Here is a 19,562-nt window from a genome sequence, read left to right as displayed (position 1 = left end):
CACTTCTTCAGACGTCGTCTCCATTGAATGAAATCACGTTTTAAGATGAGCAGGATTGATGATGTTTGGGCGCGTTACCTCATTTCCTAATCAGAATATGTGTTTATACTCTAGGAATCCAATGAGCTATAATGCTCTTTTTCACAGATGTCCAATACGTGCAGGTCAAAACGTTACAACAAAAAATGCAAAAACACGATATGAGTGCAAAGTATAGTAAGGGTAAACGCATTACTTAAACAAATATCCCCAAAAAACTAAACTATTGTTTTATCTTACCAGGTAAAGCCCACTGAGGTATCAACTTATTTTTCAGAAACGACCTGGCTATCACAAATGATGGCTCAACAAATTGACTGATCGCGTTAATCTCGCACCTCATATTAGCACGATTGGCTACGTGGTTCAACAAATATAGTCTCCTAGGTCAACGGCCATCATCCCTTCTGGCAGCGTGGCCAACTCCAAGCCACTTGTGTACGTAACAGTCATGGTAATGTCTCTAACTTTGCGTGTGTTCTCCTAGCTGTTTCAAGCGGGCATCTCTCCACGATTTTTTCACACTTTGAAGCCTTTGTTCTATGTCCACGTTTTTTTTTATCCAAATGCAACATCTCTGATACACACATCTTCTTTTAGGCACATGAGTATATTACTGTTCATGTCGAGTATATTTTCCTTCTAACCTACTCCAATACACCTTCTCTACTGCAGTCCACTCGCGTGGTGGTTGGTTACTGTGCCATTGGCAATCATGAGATGGCTCAAATTCTCTCGAAATGTGCACGCTTTTACTTCCACCGATCCAAATTTCGGAAGAAAATATCTTCCAATGTCACCGTGGATATCTTTTTCATCAAAAAGCGCAGCACTCTTTCTGGCTTCCCCTTTCTCACGTGCGTTGCGTTGCTCTCTTCATTCAATCTCATCGTCACATTTTTTTTTCACTTCCGTAAATGGTTACGAAATAGTCTTCTTTCTTTAAACCACGTGTACGATTCATCACACTTTGGGTAAAATACCAATGGGCATCAACCACCAATACGCCTGTGGCCTTTATGAGTGAGAAAGAGTCGCCTTGACTCAACGAAAACTGATTTCGTGATCCAAGGTGCTCAATTGGCTTACGCCACACGGGGACAGCTGCCACGGAGGGTGGGGTGGTGGGGGGGTGCCTTTTCAAATGTTTTAAATGAGATGCCATGCACGTCGCCTGTCGCGTATAAAGTGCCCTGATACACCGCGATGGCATGTAGGGAGTGCTCCAGCAAGAACAAATCGTCGGCATTTCTATTAAGTTATATGGGCTTTTATTAAAAGATGTATACTTTAAGGCACCTCGAAGTCATCGAGTTGCTCTGGGTAATTGAAATTTCAACTGAATGCAAACTGGTTCAAGATGAAATGTGCTAATAGAAGATATAGCTTCCTAAGAAGGGAAAGATTTGGTTAAAGTGAGGGTATTATCCCCATGTGCGTGTCTCGGGTTATTGCTAAATTTAGAGCTATCCAGCTGTGGGTGCCCACAAGCTATTTTCCCGGAGAGGGCTTCATTTTCATGACACCGTTATGACTTGTGAGGCATAAAATATTATAATCTTCAATTCGGTGGACCATTACAGTTCCAGAATCGGAATAAAACACATATTAGTGGACTGTATGAAGCATTACAGATGAAGCATTGTTGTAGTGTGAAGCATTGTTATTGTGTGAATCATTGTTATTGTGTGAAGCATTTTTATTGTGTGACGCATTGTTATTGTGTGAAGCATTGCTATTGTATGATGCATTGTTATTGTCTGAAGCATTCTTATTGTGTGAATCATTGTTATTGTGTGAAGCATTATTGTGTGAAGCATTTGTATTGTGTGAAGCATTGTTATTGTGTGAAGCATTGCTATTGTATGATGCATTGTTATAGTGTGAATCATTGTCATAGCGTAAATCATTGTTATTGTGTGAAGCATTGTTATAGTGTGAAGCATTGCAGAATGTTTGCCATACAAAGTAGAATAACGTTATTATACCATGATATGAAACAAGGAGTGCACAATTAAGTATTTAAAATATAAACGTATGATGCACGTACAGGGAACACTGTTTTTGATCGTGTTAAAAACATTTAAATTATTTATTTGTTTTACATAACGCTATCCTGCTATAGGCTAGTATATTCATGAGTAGTTGCAATGAATAAACACTCATTTTACTCATTGACCTAGATAAGAATACAATTTATTTACTTGTAATGATTAATATCTAAGTTCGTCCCTTCGATGTCATGACACCTATTCAAGAAGCCAGGTCAGGTGATACAATTATTAAGACTTTCTGGATTTTCCTGATGATGCTTGATGCAGTTTCAATCCGATCGCTAAATTTGGTTATGACATTCCTGCTTCGACTTACTGTTGAGCTGACAAGGCTCGTGTGTGCACAACCGTTTGATTTGTTTGGCTGTGTCGGGTGGTAGAGAGTGACACAACACACATGTGGTCAAGATCATTGTGCGACCTCGCCCAAAAGTCGGTTATTAATCACAGTGACAAGCGCTTTCTCCAAATTTTTATTTTATTTTACCAATGTACATTGTCATGTGATGTCTTTTTATGGCTGTCTTCATTCCAATCAGTTTGGAAATTAATTATTCCATTTTATGAACCCATCCAACCAGCCACTGTAAATGGTTATATATTATTTGTTGGTGATCAATTAACAACGTGAGAAAAGTTATCAGCTGTGTCCGTGAAATTGATGTTCACCAACAAACAACAGCTACATGCTTTATATATTTACACATTTTGGTAATATTACATTTAAACCCCTTGTTTTACGTCGTGTGTATTATGTAATATAAACATTGTATTATTAATAGGTTGCTTGATATAATTAATGCTGCATAATTGCTTTTATTTGCCTTATTTTGCCTTTATCAATGCATCATACTGGAATGGTTAGGGGAGAGTTAAAGACGAAAACATTCAACAATATTTATTAATGAATTAATTGCATTATCCATTCAATACCACAAACCATCATTTATTTTCACGTGTTGGTCTGGCAAAACCAGTGTTACCAATTGTAATTATACAAAAGCTGTGTTTTTGTACACGGTCACGTTTATTTATTTATTTTCTTGCTTGCAATGGGCCGAGAAACACAGAGCACCACTCACTGATATAATCCAGACTCAGGCGTTTCTCACCGGCGCTCGGAATGTAGACACGGCAATAGTAGATTGGTCAGCTGGCCTAACTATTGCTGGCAGAGTGCTGGTGCACATCTTTAACCCAGTGATTTGTAATGCGCATTTGAGAAAGCCTTATGCAGGACGATGAGGGACAATAACAATGCAATACTGCAAATAGGTCTTTGACATCTCTGTGAGGAGTTTGAGTTTTACCTCCCCCCGATGCATGCATTTTCTCCGGGCAATCCACTTTCCAGTTTCCTTCCTCCGATGCATGCCCTCCCACGCATGACTTTTCTCTGGCCGCTCCAGTTTCCTCCCTCGACACAACATGCTTAAGGATTCAGCAAAACAAAACAAACAGCACCGTTATGAAAAAAAGGAAGCTTGATAAAGTAAGTGAGGCTTCCCAATTTATATAACAAACAATGATTCTGTTTGTAGAAGGGAGACCATTTTTTGTTTTGCTCCTGCAGATGGGAGCACACCCCTCCGATGCTCATTTTTCTCCCCATCTCTGATGAATGCAGTCCTTATTCAGATGATGAACCCACATGGCGGGAGGGGAGGGCAGGGCCAGTGGTCAGAGCAACGCAGCGCCGTGCGGTGGTACCCATGCATCGTGCCGTGACGTCCCATTCCTGCTGCTGTGCCTAAAGTTTTTTTTATGCAACAGGAGAGTCGTAGTCCTGCGCGTGGACGTACGCAAAACAAGACGGTGACGTACTTCAAAAGTTACGAGTTGGCGTACGACGGACTTGTATGCAACCCACCCCAGGTGATAAAGAGGCCTTGGACAATGGGATGGAAGTTACTTTATTCGTGATATGAGGTGGCCGGGTCACTCCCAGCGGTGATTCTAATCCCCATGTCGTAGCGTTATGCTGGCACCACTGAGTTCCTGAGTTCAAATACCAGACAGTCGTCCGTGTGAGATAAAGCAGTTTCTCACTGGTATTGAGTCGATGGTCTGTCTCACCAATGTTAAAACATCGTATACATTTCGTTGGTCAATCATGAGGTCCATAAATTGTATGATGGTCCCATGCTCAAGCCTCTATGTTGAAATTGATTCACGTCTATTGGCTGGACATGGCAGATTTATTGGGGAGATAATTGAAAGTAATTATTTCATGTCAACGTCTTCTGGGATCACTTTCCCGATTAAGATATTGCTCTGTTGTTTCTAGGAGGGTCTCAAATAGGGACAAATATTTTATCATGTGACCTGAAGTGGTTGGCACCGTGAGGATACGTTCAAATTTTGATGGATCTCAATTGTAAACTCCGAATGCATATCATTCAATCGCTAGCTGTTCGAGAAAATCGGACACATTTTCGTGGAATAATTTGAAGAAAAAAATAAAATTATCTTTTTTTTTTCACTGCGGCAGGAGATCCGCCGCAATGCTGGCTAAAACATCACTGCCATGTTCACATCGTAGCTGCTGTTGTAATGGCAGACTCTGTGCGAAGCCCAGAGAACATCGCGGCCTCGCACTCCTTAGTCCATGTTTATGTTTTTTTAATAAGCGCAGACAGTCCCTCTGCTGATTTAGAATTAATCCTTTCCCACGGATGGAGCACATAAAGCATTTCACTGAGGGATCTTGCTTCCTCGCACTGTCAGGGATTATGTTTGTTCTGCAACATATTTGCTTTGAAATTCTATTTTTTCATACTGCTGAGAATATGCCCCTATAATAAGATGAGACGAAAAAATACCCACTTATACGTAACGATCTATGACAGCATCTTTTTTTTCTTTCCTTTAATCTAGGTGGTAATTTCATCCCATTGCTTAATTATATCGTCTTTGCATGCATCGTAAATCTTTGTGTACAATGTTTGCTATTGTGCTGATATGTGCTGCTTTTATGTGATTTTAAGTTGCACACAATCAACTGCTTGAACAAAGAATGCACAAGCAATGATCGAGGTCTGAACCCGAAACGTTAAACACCGTTTCGAACCAGCAAATGTTCAGGTGTATGACGTTCACATCATCTAAGTGCAATGTACATTGTTTCCATTTTTTATAAATTGATCAGGGTGTGTTGTTTTTGTATAAATGTACAAATGTGATGCTAAATAATGAAACTATAGTATTTAAAATGTAAACACTGATTTGACGTATTTAAACCACACCTGTTTTTTTTACTATGCTAAGCTTTTCGTTAATGGTATAACTGCCTTTTTGATATGTGAACCAATGCTACAAGGTAAGTAGAATCATCGATGAATTCACATCTGCGCGGATTGTTATACAGATCTGCTTACTAACACCACAACACTCAACAATTCCCACATTCGTCATTCAACTCCACCATGGTTGCCTTTATTTATCCGAGTACATTTATTTTTGTGTTCAATTGTCCCCCCCCCCCCCCCTTTAATTTCCATTGAATGCAGGGTCACCACCTCTCCCCACTGTAGACCAAACCCAGACATATTTATCAGTCAGCACGAGGTCTCTCATCAAAACGGTGCGGTTTGCCGTAATGTGGTTCAACGCAGTAAACACCGATACCGGATCTAGATACAAATCAATTCCTGCAACCTGAACACAGATCCCATTTTACCGGACTGCCTGGGTCAAACCCGGACAGGTGGAAACCTGAATTGAATGAATGCCTTCTGACCATGAAATCCTGGCATCATGGCGCTTGCTTGTCGCTTACAAATTATACTAACGTTTGCACAGTGTACGTTGTTGCAGTTATTCAGTTTGCCTTTGTACACCCGTGTTCCCCATACTTTATATTTTCTTGTAGATTTGCTTACGGTGCAGCAGCTCCGTTGTTTCAGAATAAGTTGTGCGCCACGATTGGCAGGGTATCTCCGTTCAGCGCTGTCTGATGCCGCACAGTCATTTTGAGAATTGGCCGAAAATCCTCGGAGTCGGCGTGCTCGAATGATGGGAGCCATCACGCGTTCCCCTCCGTTAAGTGAGAATTAATGTGACTAAAGCCATCGACCCTGCAAGCGAACATTGATCAAAACGATCCTCCCGGTCTCCGGAGCGACGACTCGAGCTTGCTTGCCACCGAGCAGAGTTTGCTCGCCATCAGCAGCAGTCACCCAAAGATACCTGCGGACCAATGCATTAAAGTACCACCATCCGCTGTCGATATTAAAGAGCCTGTGACACAATTGGCCGAATAACACTCGAGCGCGTGTGTGCGTGTCAGTTGAGTCGACAGATATTGTACATCTCTGAGATCAACATGGCGACTTCAAACAGTTTCATCACTTCTGATTCTCTTCAAGAGAGCTGAACATTGTTATGGTGTTCAAGAGAACCTTAAGTTATAGGCAAAGTTAGGCCTAGGAAATCATACTTACACCCTGCCCAACTATATATCTGGCAAGGTGGCTCAGTGATAGAGTGAGCGGCTTGCAATTGGAAGGTCGGAAGTTTAAATCCTGGTTGGGGGAGATTTGTCTCGGCCCAGCATCTTTCCAAAGTCTATAACGAATGACTGTGCTGTGGGCAAAGTCAACAGTGCTTGCGCCATGGATAGACTTTCTGCCGTCATAGACATATGGAATGAATGGCTCAGGGCTGTAAACGGGATATGAGCACTACCTTCAACGCTCATTGGAACAGGAAATCACTTTGACTTCGTACGCAAAGGCGGGCCCCGAGAAACGTTACCTCCACCCTTGCCCAAGCGCCACAAGTGACTGAGGCTCGCTGAAACTAAAATATGGTTTCAAGGCGCGATATTCGGACGTAACGTGCGCCTCAAAGATCACTCGTAAACAACGCAAGCTGGAATATTCTCCGAAAGGAAATGTTTTCCCTCTGGCTACTGACAGTGTCCTGGAGCACAGAAAATGATTTTTAACGGTTGTCACAAAGCTGAAAATGTGCACACACGTGTTTCCATTCGAACGGAGTTGTGGATGTAGCAATTTCACCCAATGCAGGTTCACTTCCCCCACGTGTCTCCATACCATGCCAGGAATCCAAATTTTACTGATCCCATCGATGGTATCTAAGAGTGCACTCAATAAGAGATATCACTCTACACGAACGTCCCCGTTAATGGTGCTAACTACCGTTAATTAAAATTCTGGGATTGTAGGTAGATGTGGTACGAGTGCATGCATGCATTTGAGCAGTGCCCGTGCTTGCTCCAATGCAGTCCTTGTACATAGATATTACCGACTTTGCGCAGTTCAGTTCAGTACTCTGTGCATACAGCGAGCAGGCAAATATCCTCCTGGCTTAAATGGGCAAGGGAGGGCCACTCCTCTATGTCAACAGTCCCGCAGCCAGTGGTACAAATGTCATATTCCTAAGGATGAGGAGGTCGGTCGGTCTCGCTTGACAGAATAACTATATTCTCATAAGGTGGTACTCGTTTTATCGACCTCTAGAGGGATGTTCGGCCCAGTTGACCCTTGACTGAGATTTGCACTCAACAACCTTACAGTCGCAATTCAAGCACTCTGATCGAGGTATTTTATGCCGCAAGTTGATGAAGGAGTTTTTGGATGTTCGGAGGATGATTGAATGTGAAATTGTTTTGCTTGACTGACCTTTGTAAAACGTGGCATGCGACTCTAAAATCTGAAGCCGACTCTGCTGAGGATGTTGATTGTGCTGAAGACGGTGATGCAGCAGCAGCAGTTACTGAGCACAGTGCCAAATGTCTAAAAATGTCAAGCAGCCAACAACAAACAGTACTATTCAAAGCTGAAATACACAATATTTAAACACGTCTCTTTAATTGACCAAGGTTATTATAATAGCTTGGGAAAATAGACGATGGCAGCGAATTTCAGAGTGGAGGAGTGCGAGGGAGGCAGGAAGAGAAGATATTTTACCTGCAGTGTGGTGGTTGAATACGATGTGGACGAGATTAAACAAATTCTGGACAAATTATTTAACACAAAATACTTTACTGGCTCTTGCGTGAGGCAGCTGAAACAGCAATAATTTTATATTTTTCTGTTAACGTGACTTTACCAAAATACCCAAAGAGTGGCAATAATTTGATTGATAAATATATTGCTGCGAGTTCAATTTCACTCGAGCCCATGCGACCTCCAATATTCTCACGTAACTTGCTTGAACCACAATTTGCTTTGGGAATGAATCCAACTTCAACTGGATCCTTATCAATGGCACAATGGATAGGAGTTGGCAGATTCCCATATTAGTTCCTTAGTCGTCATAAAAATGGATACTGGGTAGCCTTATTAATTTGCATTGACCGCGATCTCATTTGTGTTGGCACTTGGGCGGCACTGGCATACGGGCACTCATAATGTCACTGCACATTGAATGAGACTCGAGGACGAAAATAATCACCAGGACTGTACCCTGGGACAGATCGGTTTCCTTGCAGGGAGAGTACCTACATGAGTATTAGCATAGCGATAGTCAGTACTGGGGTCATTATAATTCTAGCCAGGGCCGTTGGGTCAGTTTAATTTAATGAGCACTGTCATTGAAGTTAAGTAGTCCGCTGTGCATAGTGGTTTCTTAATGTATTCATAGTTAATTAATTACAAAAATTGGAAGGGTGGAGGAAACACAACCCATGTTGTGTGATGTGCGATTAAACTTAAATTGAGGAGTTAGAATGTGACATTCTATCATGTACATCATTGTAATGCTTTCTACCTTGACACAGGGATATGAGAGTTTGGAAAGTAAATTTAACCCATTTTTGTAATGGCTTTCAACACAGAATTCCGAGATTATATATCTCTCTCTCTCTGGAGATAATCGCGAGCAGCAGCCAAAGCTTTCTGATCTCCAGTGATTAAAATTAACATATTGGCGATTATTTAGGCTTTTTTTTATAAACATAATTTTCACATTGACCATACATCTGTGACATAGATATATCATGCCTATTGTATATATGAATTATCATCGATTAACAACTGCAGGGAACAAAACAGATCTATAATTATGAAATTAATACTTTATCGCCTTAACTGTACAATGACATTAACGTGCATTGTTTATTTTTTTCCAAATAAAAACCTAAGTGACTTGTAGGCATGCAGAGGTAGTCCACCGTTATGCAATGGTGAAATGGAGAGACGTCGGCCAATTGTTGCAAATGTCAGAGGGCTTTAATGTTCACTTCACAGCAGACATTACACTTCGATAATTCCATCACAGCTGAAGTGGCCAGGTAGCAAATATAATTGGGCATAAGTGATCGTGGTGGCTGTGGGCCACATATCAAGCTCCAGCAGGCGTGACTGCAGGATCACACAGGCAGGAAGCCTTCATGTGCGCGAAACATAACCACGATCAACACACTGATGCCTGTAGGAGGGAGAACTTCAAGTAGGTTTCTGATCTCCAGTGCATCGCTTAAGAGCTATATTTGTACGTGTGGGTTCTCTCAGGGTACCTCAATTTCCACCGTAATTACTGTGGTTTTATATCCCAAAATAGATAAGCAGACAATACGCCTCCTTCACATATCTGTTCCTCCACGTAAAAAAAATAATTTGAATATTTTTTGCACATCCCATTAGCCAATACGTTGTGTGGTTTGGCGTGGTGTGGTATGTTTTGCGTGCTATACACAAAAGCAATAACACACCAAAAAAAGGTGCCTTAAGTTTCGGCGAGATGTCCCCCAGGTGAACGAAAGCAACGAACGACTGCGTCAACAATGAACATAACGAACCGGGCCGCAACGGACGGACGCACGTGAACAACTACAACGATAATAATCTTCGCCCGCCGCTCTCTCCCGCGCCCCGGCAGGTGGACGCCCAGGGCAACATCCTCCTCAACACACTGGAGATGAAGAACGAGATGAACGCCGTGGAGGCGGCCGGCGCCCTGCCGGACCAGCCCCGGGGCGCGGGGGGCGGAGGGGTGCCGTTCGACGGCTCGACGTCGTCCGCCGCCGCCGGCTACCGCAAGCCGATGGGCGGCGGGCAGGAAGCGCAGGGCCGTCACGCCGCCTCATACCAGGCGGCCAAGCGCAAGAGGCTACAGCGCCGCTCGTCCCAGCTGCGCATCAAAATCCCCGACCTGACCGACGTCAACTCCATCGACCGGTGGTCCCGCATGATCTTCCCCATCGCGTTTATTTTCTTCAACGTGGTCTACTGGACGTATTACATCAACTGAGTTCAACGGTGGCACGGCTTCGCTCGCTGCAGGGTTATCCCCCCTGTGCGCACGGATGTATGTACGGTATGCGTGTGGTTGTTCGGCGTATGCATCCCACGTCTGTGTATCCCAATACAGTCGCGTGTTTGCATACGTTGTATTTGAACGTACATGTATTGTACGTGAATAGCATTATCAAGTGTAGGCAATCGTGTGCCAATATCGTAGACCAACTTCAAAATTTAGATATCGTATACGACGTAGTCACAGACGTGATTAACCACACAGATCTACTTACTCCGGTCTCGTGCAAAAGCGTTAATGCATCTCACCGAGCTCCCCTACGTGGTTAGATAAATGACATGGTATATATATAACAAACACAAATACCAATCGACAATAATTTGTGTCCAACCTCATTGATACATCTAGTTTTTTTCTTTTCTTCAAACACGTTAGCAAGATGTTAACAACTGCTCATCTATCAAGTCTAGTGCTCTTTCCATAACGCCAAAGATGGTGAGCGATGTTATGGTGCCATTTCCCGGGTGTCTTGGTATTATTCATCACCATATGTTTTAAAAAATACAGCTGCATAAAAAAGAAGGCAAAAAAGCTTTGCATGAGAAAGGATGCAGTTAATGTGCCATATACACTTTTATAAACCCTTGTTATTAAATAGTTCTACTTGATTTGTGATGTTCTAAGCATGCCTTTATTTACAGTTGAGCATAAAGAATTGAAAGAAAAAACTGCTTGTTTTTTTTACACAACTGGGAAGATGATAAAACATCAAATAACTATCACCAAAGCTATTTGATATTATTGTTATCAGGGCACTCTTCCAAGAGTTGCTAATGCATCTCACGTCGAATTCAATTGTATTTTATTATGCGACTAAACTAACTGCATCATCTGATTTTATTACCCCCGCCCAACAATTATATCCCAATTGTGCTCATGGCATTTTGGGCAAAGCATGCCATCCGTTGTGGAACCTCTTAAAATAGCAGAGCACCACGGCAACATCACGAATTAACCTGTAAGTGCCATTGCAGCAGGCCTTTACCTGAAATCCTTTCCCTAAATCTGCTTTGTGCAACAACCATATTTGACTCGACAACTATATTTGACTCGTTCTGTGTGCCTACCAGTCAAATAATTCCGCAGAGCTGCGCTTTACCTTTATTTTTTTCTTTGAAAAATGTAGTTGCGGTCTTTACCTTGCCGAGGCTGCCATACGCACTTCATCGGATAATCTGGCCAAAAGTAGGAACAAATAATGTGGTGCCCGAAATATTAAAGCTGTTGGCTCATTTCCTCCCCCGTAGCCCAACGGCCTTCCTCGTGAGTCACCCAACCAGCATAACGAACATTGTCGTTACCGTGTTGGCATTGCATGTGCAAATCTGTTGTGTCTGGATGGTGAGACTGTGGAGCCCTCCCTCGTGAGGTAGACATGTCACGGAGAGACATGTTGGTGCAATGAGTTACTGCACTCGATCAAAGTGCTGCTTGTTAATCAAGTCCAGCAGAGTTATTCTCACATCTCGCTGGACTTAAAATATTAGCCTGTAGATGGGCAGTGCCAATGTATTTAAAATCTATTGTCATTATTTATTAATCAGTTTATGCTAAATCGGTTACGTGTGTCGGTTTCAGCATTAACAACTTTTTATTCGCATGTGATTATTATGTTTGTGGTAACCATCCCTTTCTGTAGGTTTATTTGCAAGGGTATCTGTTGTAAAATGTATGCATGTGACAAGCTTATTATATGAATATTTAATTGGCAGTTGCTACTTGCGTGAATATATTCTCATCTGTGTTACGTAGATCATTTACTCGAGTATAACTAGTTTTTTGGACGTGAGAATGTAAAGCATTCAGCAATGAGCGCATACTGTAAGCGAGTTTTTTTCTTTTCCCAACGTGAACGACGAATGTGAATTCACTCTAAATCAAAACATAAGTATAATTGTGTGTTTTTTTACATGAAAGACACAGCCGAGTTGAAATATGTTTACGAGACGACTAAATGAGCCCGCGGAAAAAAAAAGCCTTTGAACAATTCCCCTGGACGTTTCACAAATCAACTGCTTGAAAGTTGCCCCTCCACCGCTCCCCCCCCATCTCAATTCACAAACAAAAGTGGTGGAAAGACTTTATACATTGCCAGCTGGTAAACCTGGGAATGTCCTTGTCAAGGAGAGAATTATTACAATGAATCACAATTCAGACGTGCGGTCCTGCATTTAAACAGTGACACTTTGCGTAGCTATTGCGGGGATGCGGAAGACTTGCTTCTCAGATTGTTCAAGTGTCGCACAACAACCATGCAAATACAATTGGCATAAGTACTGTAATAGAGCGATAAAATCGTACACCCGACAAAATCACCGACCAGAAATTTGCCCATGTATGGTATAGGGACTCCTCTACTTTTGAACATTCGACTTACGAACTTTCAGGGATACGAACAAACCTGTCCGTATGGCCAGTTGCCTGTTCGGACCGATAGTCATAAGTTCAACCGCCGCGCAATAGATGGCAGTGGTGACATCTGCAGAACGTGAAGAACGAGTGGCATCTACATGAGATTATACAACATTTAAAGCAATTCCCCGTGTTTGGTGTACATGCCGTACAACATGTTTGTAATCGACAGGAGTGAAGTTGGAATTACGAACAAATCGACTTCCGAACAGACCTCTGGAACCTAACTCGTCCGTAAGGAGAGGAGTCCCTGATCGTTAACCCAGATTAATTGTATCGATTTTACTCAGTCGATCCATAAGAAAGAAACATCAAACATACCGGGGTTGATCATAATTGCGGGTGTATGTGTCGATTCATTGCCAATCGATCTATGGATCGAGTAATGAGGTGACACCCCTTTCATTGGATTGGCTAACATCAGCGAGATTGGTGATTCCATTGCAGTCCGCTTTCATAGTTACCACAGCGCTGTGCTGTGTGCACGGCGCATCTTAATTTGCAGCGCGTTGTCCTCGGCGCAACACGGTGATGGGATCTCATGGGTAGGACACACTCGTGAATCCAGGCATCAAATGTAGCCCGCGTGAGAAAGCCATCCACAGGGCAGTACATCAAGTAGGCGTGTGCAGGCGTGAGTTGTATTCTTTCGTACATCTTGGGGGGAATTTTTTGTGTCCACTCTCGTTATCTCCCACATGACACAAGTCGAAAAATAACTATTCCACAAGCAGGATCTGTGTACAGTGACCCTCTTAAACAAATAAACGTATTCTAGAGTTACTTAACATAGGCATTGAGGGTGTCGGTGAGGGTTGCCACCTGTGGAATGTTTGACCTGAAACCATCCGGAAATTTGCACCTGCATAGCTATCAACCCATATGGTTCACCCCGCATTCTTGTATAGGGAAATGGAGTTTTCAGGTCCATACGGCATACAGCTGTTTCAATACGGGAAAAAACATTAAATTGTTCTCTATTTGTGTTGCTCCCTTGTGATGGGACTTTGTAGGATGAACGTTGAGATTTATAACAGCACGGGGTGAACAATCAGGTCTGAATTGGTCTGTAATAAAGTAGGCACTGATAATGGGTTGACAGGTATGCATCTGTGTTTGGGTGGCAGACGTTGGTTTGTACCGAGATCTGGTACCCGGTATTGTCGTGTTGAACTTTATTACACCTTACAGTGTTGATAGTCGACCTAGGTTGACCGGGTTTGGTGTGTGCAAAAGGTGGCAACCCTCGTGTTGGTATAAGGCTAGAATATATTGACTTTAAATAGCGTCGGTTGGATACACAAACCAGACTTAAATTTTCAAATAAACCAATCTAAAAAAACTAAGCATTAAATATGTGTTGGAAATCGTACAGAAATTATTGGCTTAAGTTCAGATAAGGTGAAACGCTTGTCCCTTGCATTCGTGAGAGGTGTGTGGGTAATCAGCAGGAATTAAGGTGTGGAGGGTGTAGCGATGGCAGACGAAAAGTAGTGGATGCCCAGAGAGGAGGAGTTGGTAGAATAATTGGAGAGAGAGGCAGTGGTTGATTGGGCAGAGAGCGTTGGGGGTGGGTAACACGGTGAGATGATTGATATCAGCAAGTGAGACGGGAACCATGCCATTAAGAATGTGGACGATACAAAAAGGCAATTTGTCGTTGATTTACAGAAAAGGGCCTAGCATGATGTGATCACTCGTGTGTGTTTGAGTAAGAAGCTAAAGTGGAAGCATTCTCATCTCGAGCCAGGGGAGAAAAACACCCAAAATAGTGACTCCGGTGTCATTGTTTACAAAAATTTGGTCATATACATGGTGAAAGTTGCATAAAGTTGGTGACCTTGAACGATCATAGCAAGCCGTCATTGTCAGATAGTCATAAAAAAATATATATTCAGATAAAATGTGAAATGGCATGTCAATATGGGAAAAAAACCCACAATGCCATGAAGTAGTGTATGCGGTGTATGCACAGTTCTATAGCCACAACGTATTGCATTTCAATTAAAATGTTTTTTTTGTATAGGTGTGCTGTCATAATATACTACATTCCACAATTCATTTTGAATAACGTATATTTTATGATCAGATGCCACTTAAATCGGAAACATGAGACACCGTTGCTTACACAGGCGACCCACGCACCTACGACACACCCCTACCCCACTCGACATACACACAGCCCCCTACCCCACTCTTCACACCCCTACCCCACTCTACACACCCCTACCCCACTCTACACACCCCTACCCCACTCTACCCCACTCTACACACCCCTACCCCACTCTACACACCCCTACCCCACTCTACACACCCCTACCCCACTCTACACCCCCTACCCCACTCTACACACCCCTACCCCACTCTACACACCCCTACCCCACTCTACACACCCCTACCCCACTCTACACACCCCTACCCCACTCTACCCCACTCTACACACCCCTACCCCACTCTACACACCCCTACCCCACTCTACACACACCCTACCCCACTCTACACACCCCTACCCCACTCTACCCCACTCTACACACCCCTACCCCACTCTACACACCCCTACCCCACTCTACACACCCCTACCCCACTCTACACACCCCTACCCCACTCTACCCCCACTCTACACACCCCTACCCCACTCTACACACCCTACCCCACTCTACACACCCCTACCCCACTCTACACACCCCTACCCCACTCTACAACCCCCCTACCCCACTCTACACACCCCTAACCCCACTCTACACAACCCTACCCCACTCTACACACCCCTAACCCACTCTACCCCACTCTACACACCCCTACCCCACTCTAAACACCCCTACCCCACTCTACACACCCCTACCCCAGCCTACACACCCCTTCCCCACTCTACACACCCCTACCCCACTCTACACCCCCCTACCCCACTCTACACACCCCTACCCCACTCTACACACCCCTACCACACTCTACACCCCCTACCCCACTCTACACACCCTACCCCACTCTACCCCACTCTACACACCCCTACCCCACTCTAACACCCCTACCCCTCTACACACCCCTACCCCAGCCTACACACCCCTTCCCCACTCTACACACCCCTACCCCACTCTACACACCCCTTCCCCACTCTACACACCCCTACCCCACTCTACACACCCCTACCCCACTCTACACACCCCTACCCCACTCTACACACCCCTACCCCACTCTACACACCCCTACCCCACTCACACACCCCTACCCCACTCTACACACCCCTACCCCAGCCTACACACCCCTTCTCCACTCTACTACCACCCCTTACCCCACTCTACACACCCCTACCCCAGCCTACACACCCTTCCCCACTCTACACACCCCTACCCCACTCTACACACCCCTACCCCACTCTACACACCCCTACCACCACTCTACAACACCCCTACCCCACTCTACACACCCCTACCCTCACTCTACACACCCACTACCCCCACTCTACACACCCCTACCCCACCTCTACCCCACTCTACACACCCCCCTACCCCAGCCTACATACCCCTACCCACTTCTACACACCCTACCACCACTCTACACACCCCTACCCCACTCTACCCCCACTCTACACACCCCTACCCCACTCTACACACCCCTACCCCACTCTACACACCCCCTACCCAGCCTACACACCCCTACCCCCACTCTACACACCCCTACCCCACTCTACACACCCCTAACCCCACTCTACACACCCCTACCCCACTCTACACACCCTACCCCACTCTACATACCCCTACCCACTCTACACACCCCTACCCCACTCTACACCACCGCTACCCCACTCTACACACCGCTACCCCACTCTACACACCCCTACCCCAGCCTACACACCCCTACCCCACTCTACACACCCTACCCCACTCTACACACCCACTCACCCACTCTACACACCCCGACCCCAATCTACACACCCTACCCCACTCTACACACCCCTACCCCACTCTACACACCCCTACCCCACTCTACATACCCCTACCCCACTCTACACACCCCTACCCCAGCCTACACACCCCTACCCCACTCTACAACACACCCCTCTAACCCCACACTCTACACACCCCTACCCCACTCTACACACCCCTACCCCACTCTACACACCCCAACCCACTCTACACACCCCCTACCCCAGCCTACACACCCCTTCCCCCACTCTACACACCCATACCCACTCTACACACCCATACCCCACTCTACACACCCCTACCCCACCCTACACACCCCTACCCCACTCTAACACACCCTACCCCACTCTACACACCCATACACCCACTCTACACACCCCTACCCCACTCTACACACCCCTACCCCACCTACACACCCCTACCCCACTCTACACGCCCCTACCCCACTCTACACACCCCTACCCCACTCTACACACCCCTACCCCCCACTCTACACACCCTACCCCACTCTACACCCCTACCCCACTCTACACACCCCTACCCACCCTCTACCCCACTCTACACACCCCTACCCCACTCTACCCACTCTACACACCCCTACCCCACTCTACACACACCCCTACCCCACTCTACACCCCACCCCCTCTACACACCCCTACCCCACTCTACAACACCCCTACCCCACTCTACACACCCACCCCACTCTACCCCACTCTACACACCCCTACCCCACTCTACACACCCCTACCCCACTACTACCCCACTCTACACCCCCTACCCCACTCTACACCCCCTACCCACTCTACCCCACTCTACACACCCCTACCCCACTCTACACCCCCTACCCCACTCTACACACACCTACCCCACTCTACACACCCCTACCCCACTCTACACACCCCTACCCCACTCTACACACCCTACCCCACTCTACCCACTCTACACACCCCTACCCCACTCTACACACCCTACCCCTCTACCCCTCTACACCACCCACCCCACTCTACACACCCCTACCCCACTCTACTACCCCACCTACACACCCTACCCCACTCTACACACCCCTACCCCACTCTACACACCCCTACCCCAGCTACATACCCCTACCCCACTCTACCCCACTCTACACACCCCTACCCCACTCTACCTACCCCACTCTACACACCCCTACCCCCTCTACATACCCCTACCCCCTCTACCACCTACCCCACTCTACACACCCCTACCCCACCCTACCCCACTCTACACACCCCTACCCCCCCACTCTACACACCCCTACCCCACTCTACACACCTACCCCACCCTACCCCCTCTACACACCCCTACCCCACTCTAAACACCCCTACCCCCCACTCTACACACCCCTACCCCACTCTACACACCCCTACCCCACCCTACCCCACTCTAAACACCCCTACCCCCCACTCTATACACCCCTACCCCACTCTACATACCCCTACCCCACTCTACCTACCCCAATCTACACACCCCTACCCCCCACTCTACACACCCTACCCCACTCTACATACCCCTACCCCACTCTACCTACCCCACTCTAAACACCCCTACCCCCCACTCTACACACCCCTACCCCACTCTACATACCCCTACCCCACTCTACCTACCCCACTCTACACACCCCTACCCCCCACTCTACACACCCCTACCCCACTCTACATACCCCTACCCCACTCTACCTACCCCACTCTAAACACCCCTACCCCAGCCTACACACCCCTACCCCACTCTACACACCCCTACCCCACTCTACCCCACTCTACACACCCCTACCCCACTCTACAGGCGACTCCCGTACATACGACCTAATTGATTCCTGTATGACGGTCGCCAGTTGAGTCGTAAGTTGAATCCTCATCTCCCATCGAGCGCAATGTTATACTTTGGGGTTCAGTTCCTAGAAACCAATTACGTACCAAAAAAATACCAAAATTGACCAGGAAAATAAATTTAAATAACCCGAACAAACATTTCCTGTAACTTAACGTAACTTTTACAAACATGTATTAAGTAAAAACACATTTGAAAATGCTTAAGTGCTTTTCCGCACGTGCATCACATTTCCTCTTCTCAGAAATAGCGAAAGGCGAAACATTCAAAAAATTTTAAGAACATTTACAAAAAAGTGAAGAGCGTTGCGAAAGAGATGCGTTCGTTGTCGGCGCAGCTGCAGACTGACGGACTATAATACACATACGCTAAAGCAGCGGCAATATACTCGTTGTCGGTAGCAGTCGTTAGGCGTTCATAGATACGAGTGGGGGGGGGGGGTCTTACTGACTATAATATTTATCTCCTCCGTTATGTTAACTTCCTGTTATACGGAATACCATATGCATTCATTTATTTTACTTCCTGACCAAATAATATAAATTCTGCTGGCTTCCCAGATGCCACAGGCCACATGTTACGAACATTTGGTTTCACCTGAATTTAAACAGAAGAGAGCAACTTCCTCAACAAAGTTTTCAAAATATCCCCCCACGGCGATGAGTTTCAATCGCAGTACAGGAATTCGTCCAGAATAAGGGCTAAAGTGAATCGTAACGATTGGGTTTGAAAAAAAAGCAGATCCACCCATGATGCCCCATTCTATCGTCGCTGATAAACGGTCATGTTTTTGGATAATAATTTGTCAATTAGTTAAAGCCATACAATTAAAGGTGCCGTTGTGATTTCACACTCATGTCATCTCCTTCAAGCCACCTGCACTGCTAATGACACGGAGATAATGTTTCACAAAGCTGGGGAAGGATAAATTGCGCTCGATTGCTTTGCAGATCTAAAAGGCAGGGACGGATTGGGGTGGTGGAGCAGAGCGGGTGGAACGGGC

The 19,562-nt window shown here is 45.5% G+C and overlaps 1 protein-coding gene across 3 annotated transcripts in view; it reads left to right on the top strand.

Moving 5' to 3' along the window:
• LOC133349882 (gamma-aminobutyric acid receptor subunit beta-3-like) overlaps positions 1-15,044 on the top strand; it is a 291,199-nt gene extending 276,155 nt beyond the window's left edge. For 2 of the 3 annotated variants that reach the window (XM_061563711.1, XM_061563713.1), the window contains 2 exons: positions 3,867-3,968; positions 9,939-15,044. In XM_061563711.1, the coding sequence (XP_061419695.1) occupies positions 3,867-3,968; positions 9,939-10,310 (474 nt within the window). In that variant the 3' untranslated portion in view covers positions 10,311-15,044. The remainder of the gene's footprint in view (positions 1-3,866; positions 3,969-9,938) is intronic. The other variant, XM_061563712.1, reaches the window with a different exon arrangement.
• Positions 15,045-19,562: the final 4,518 nt, after the last annotated feature.

The sequence above is a fragment of the Lethenteron reissneri genome, chromosome 32 (genome assembly GCF_015708825.2).
Source record: "Lethenteron reissneri isolate LAM-NWPU_2019-01 chromosome 32, ASM1570882v1, whole genome shotgun sequence".
Classification (NCBI taxonomy): Eukaryota; Metazoa; Chordata; class Hyperoartia; order Petromyzontiformes; family Petromyzontidae; genus Lethenteron; species Lethenteron reissneri.
Note: the sequence above shows the minus strand (reverse complement) of the source record. Positions and strands in the feature narration are given on the sequence as shown.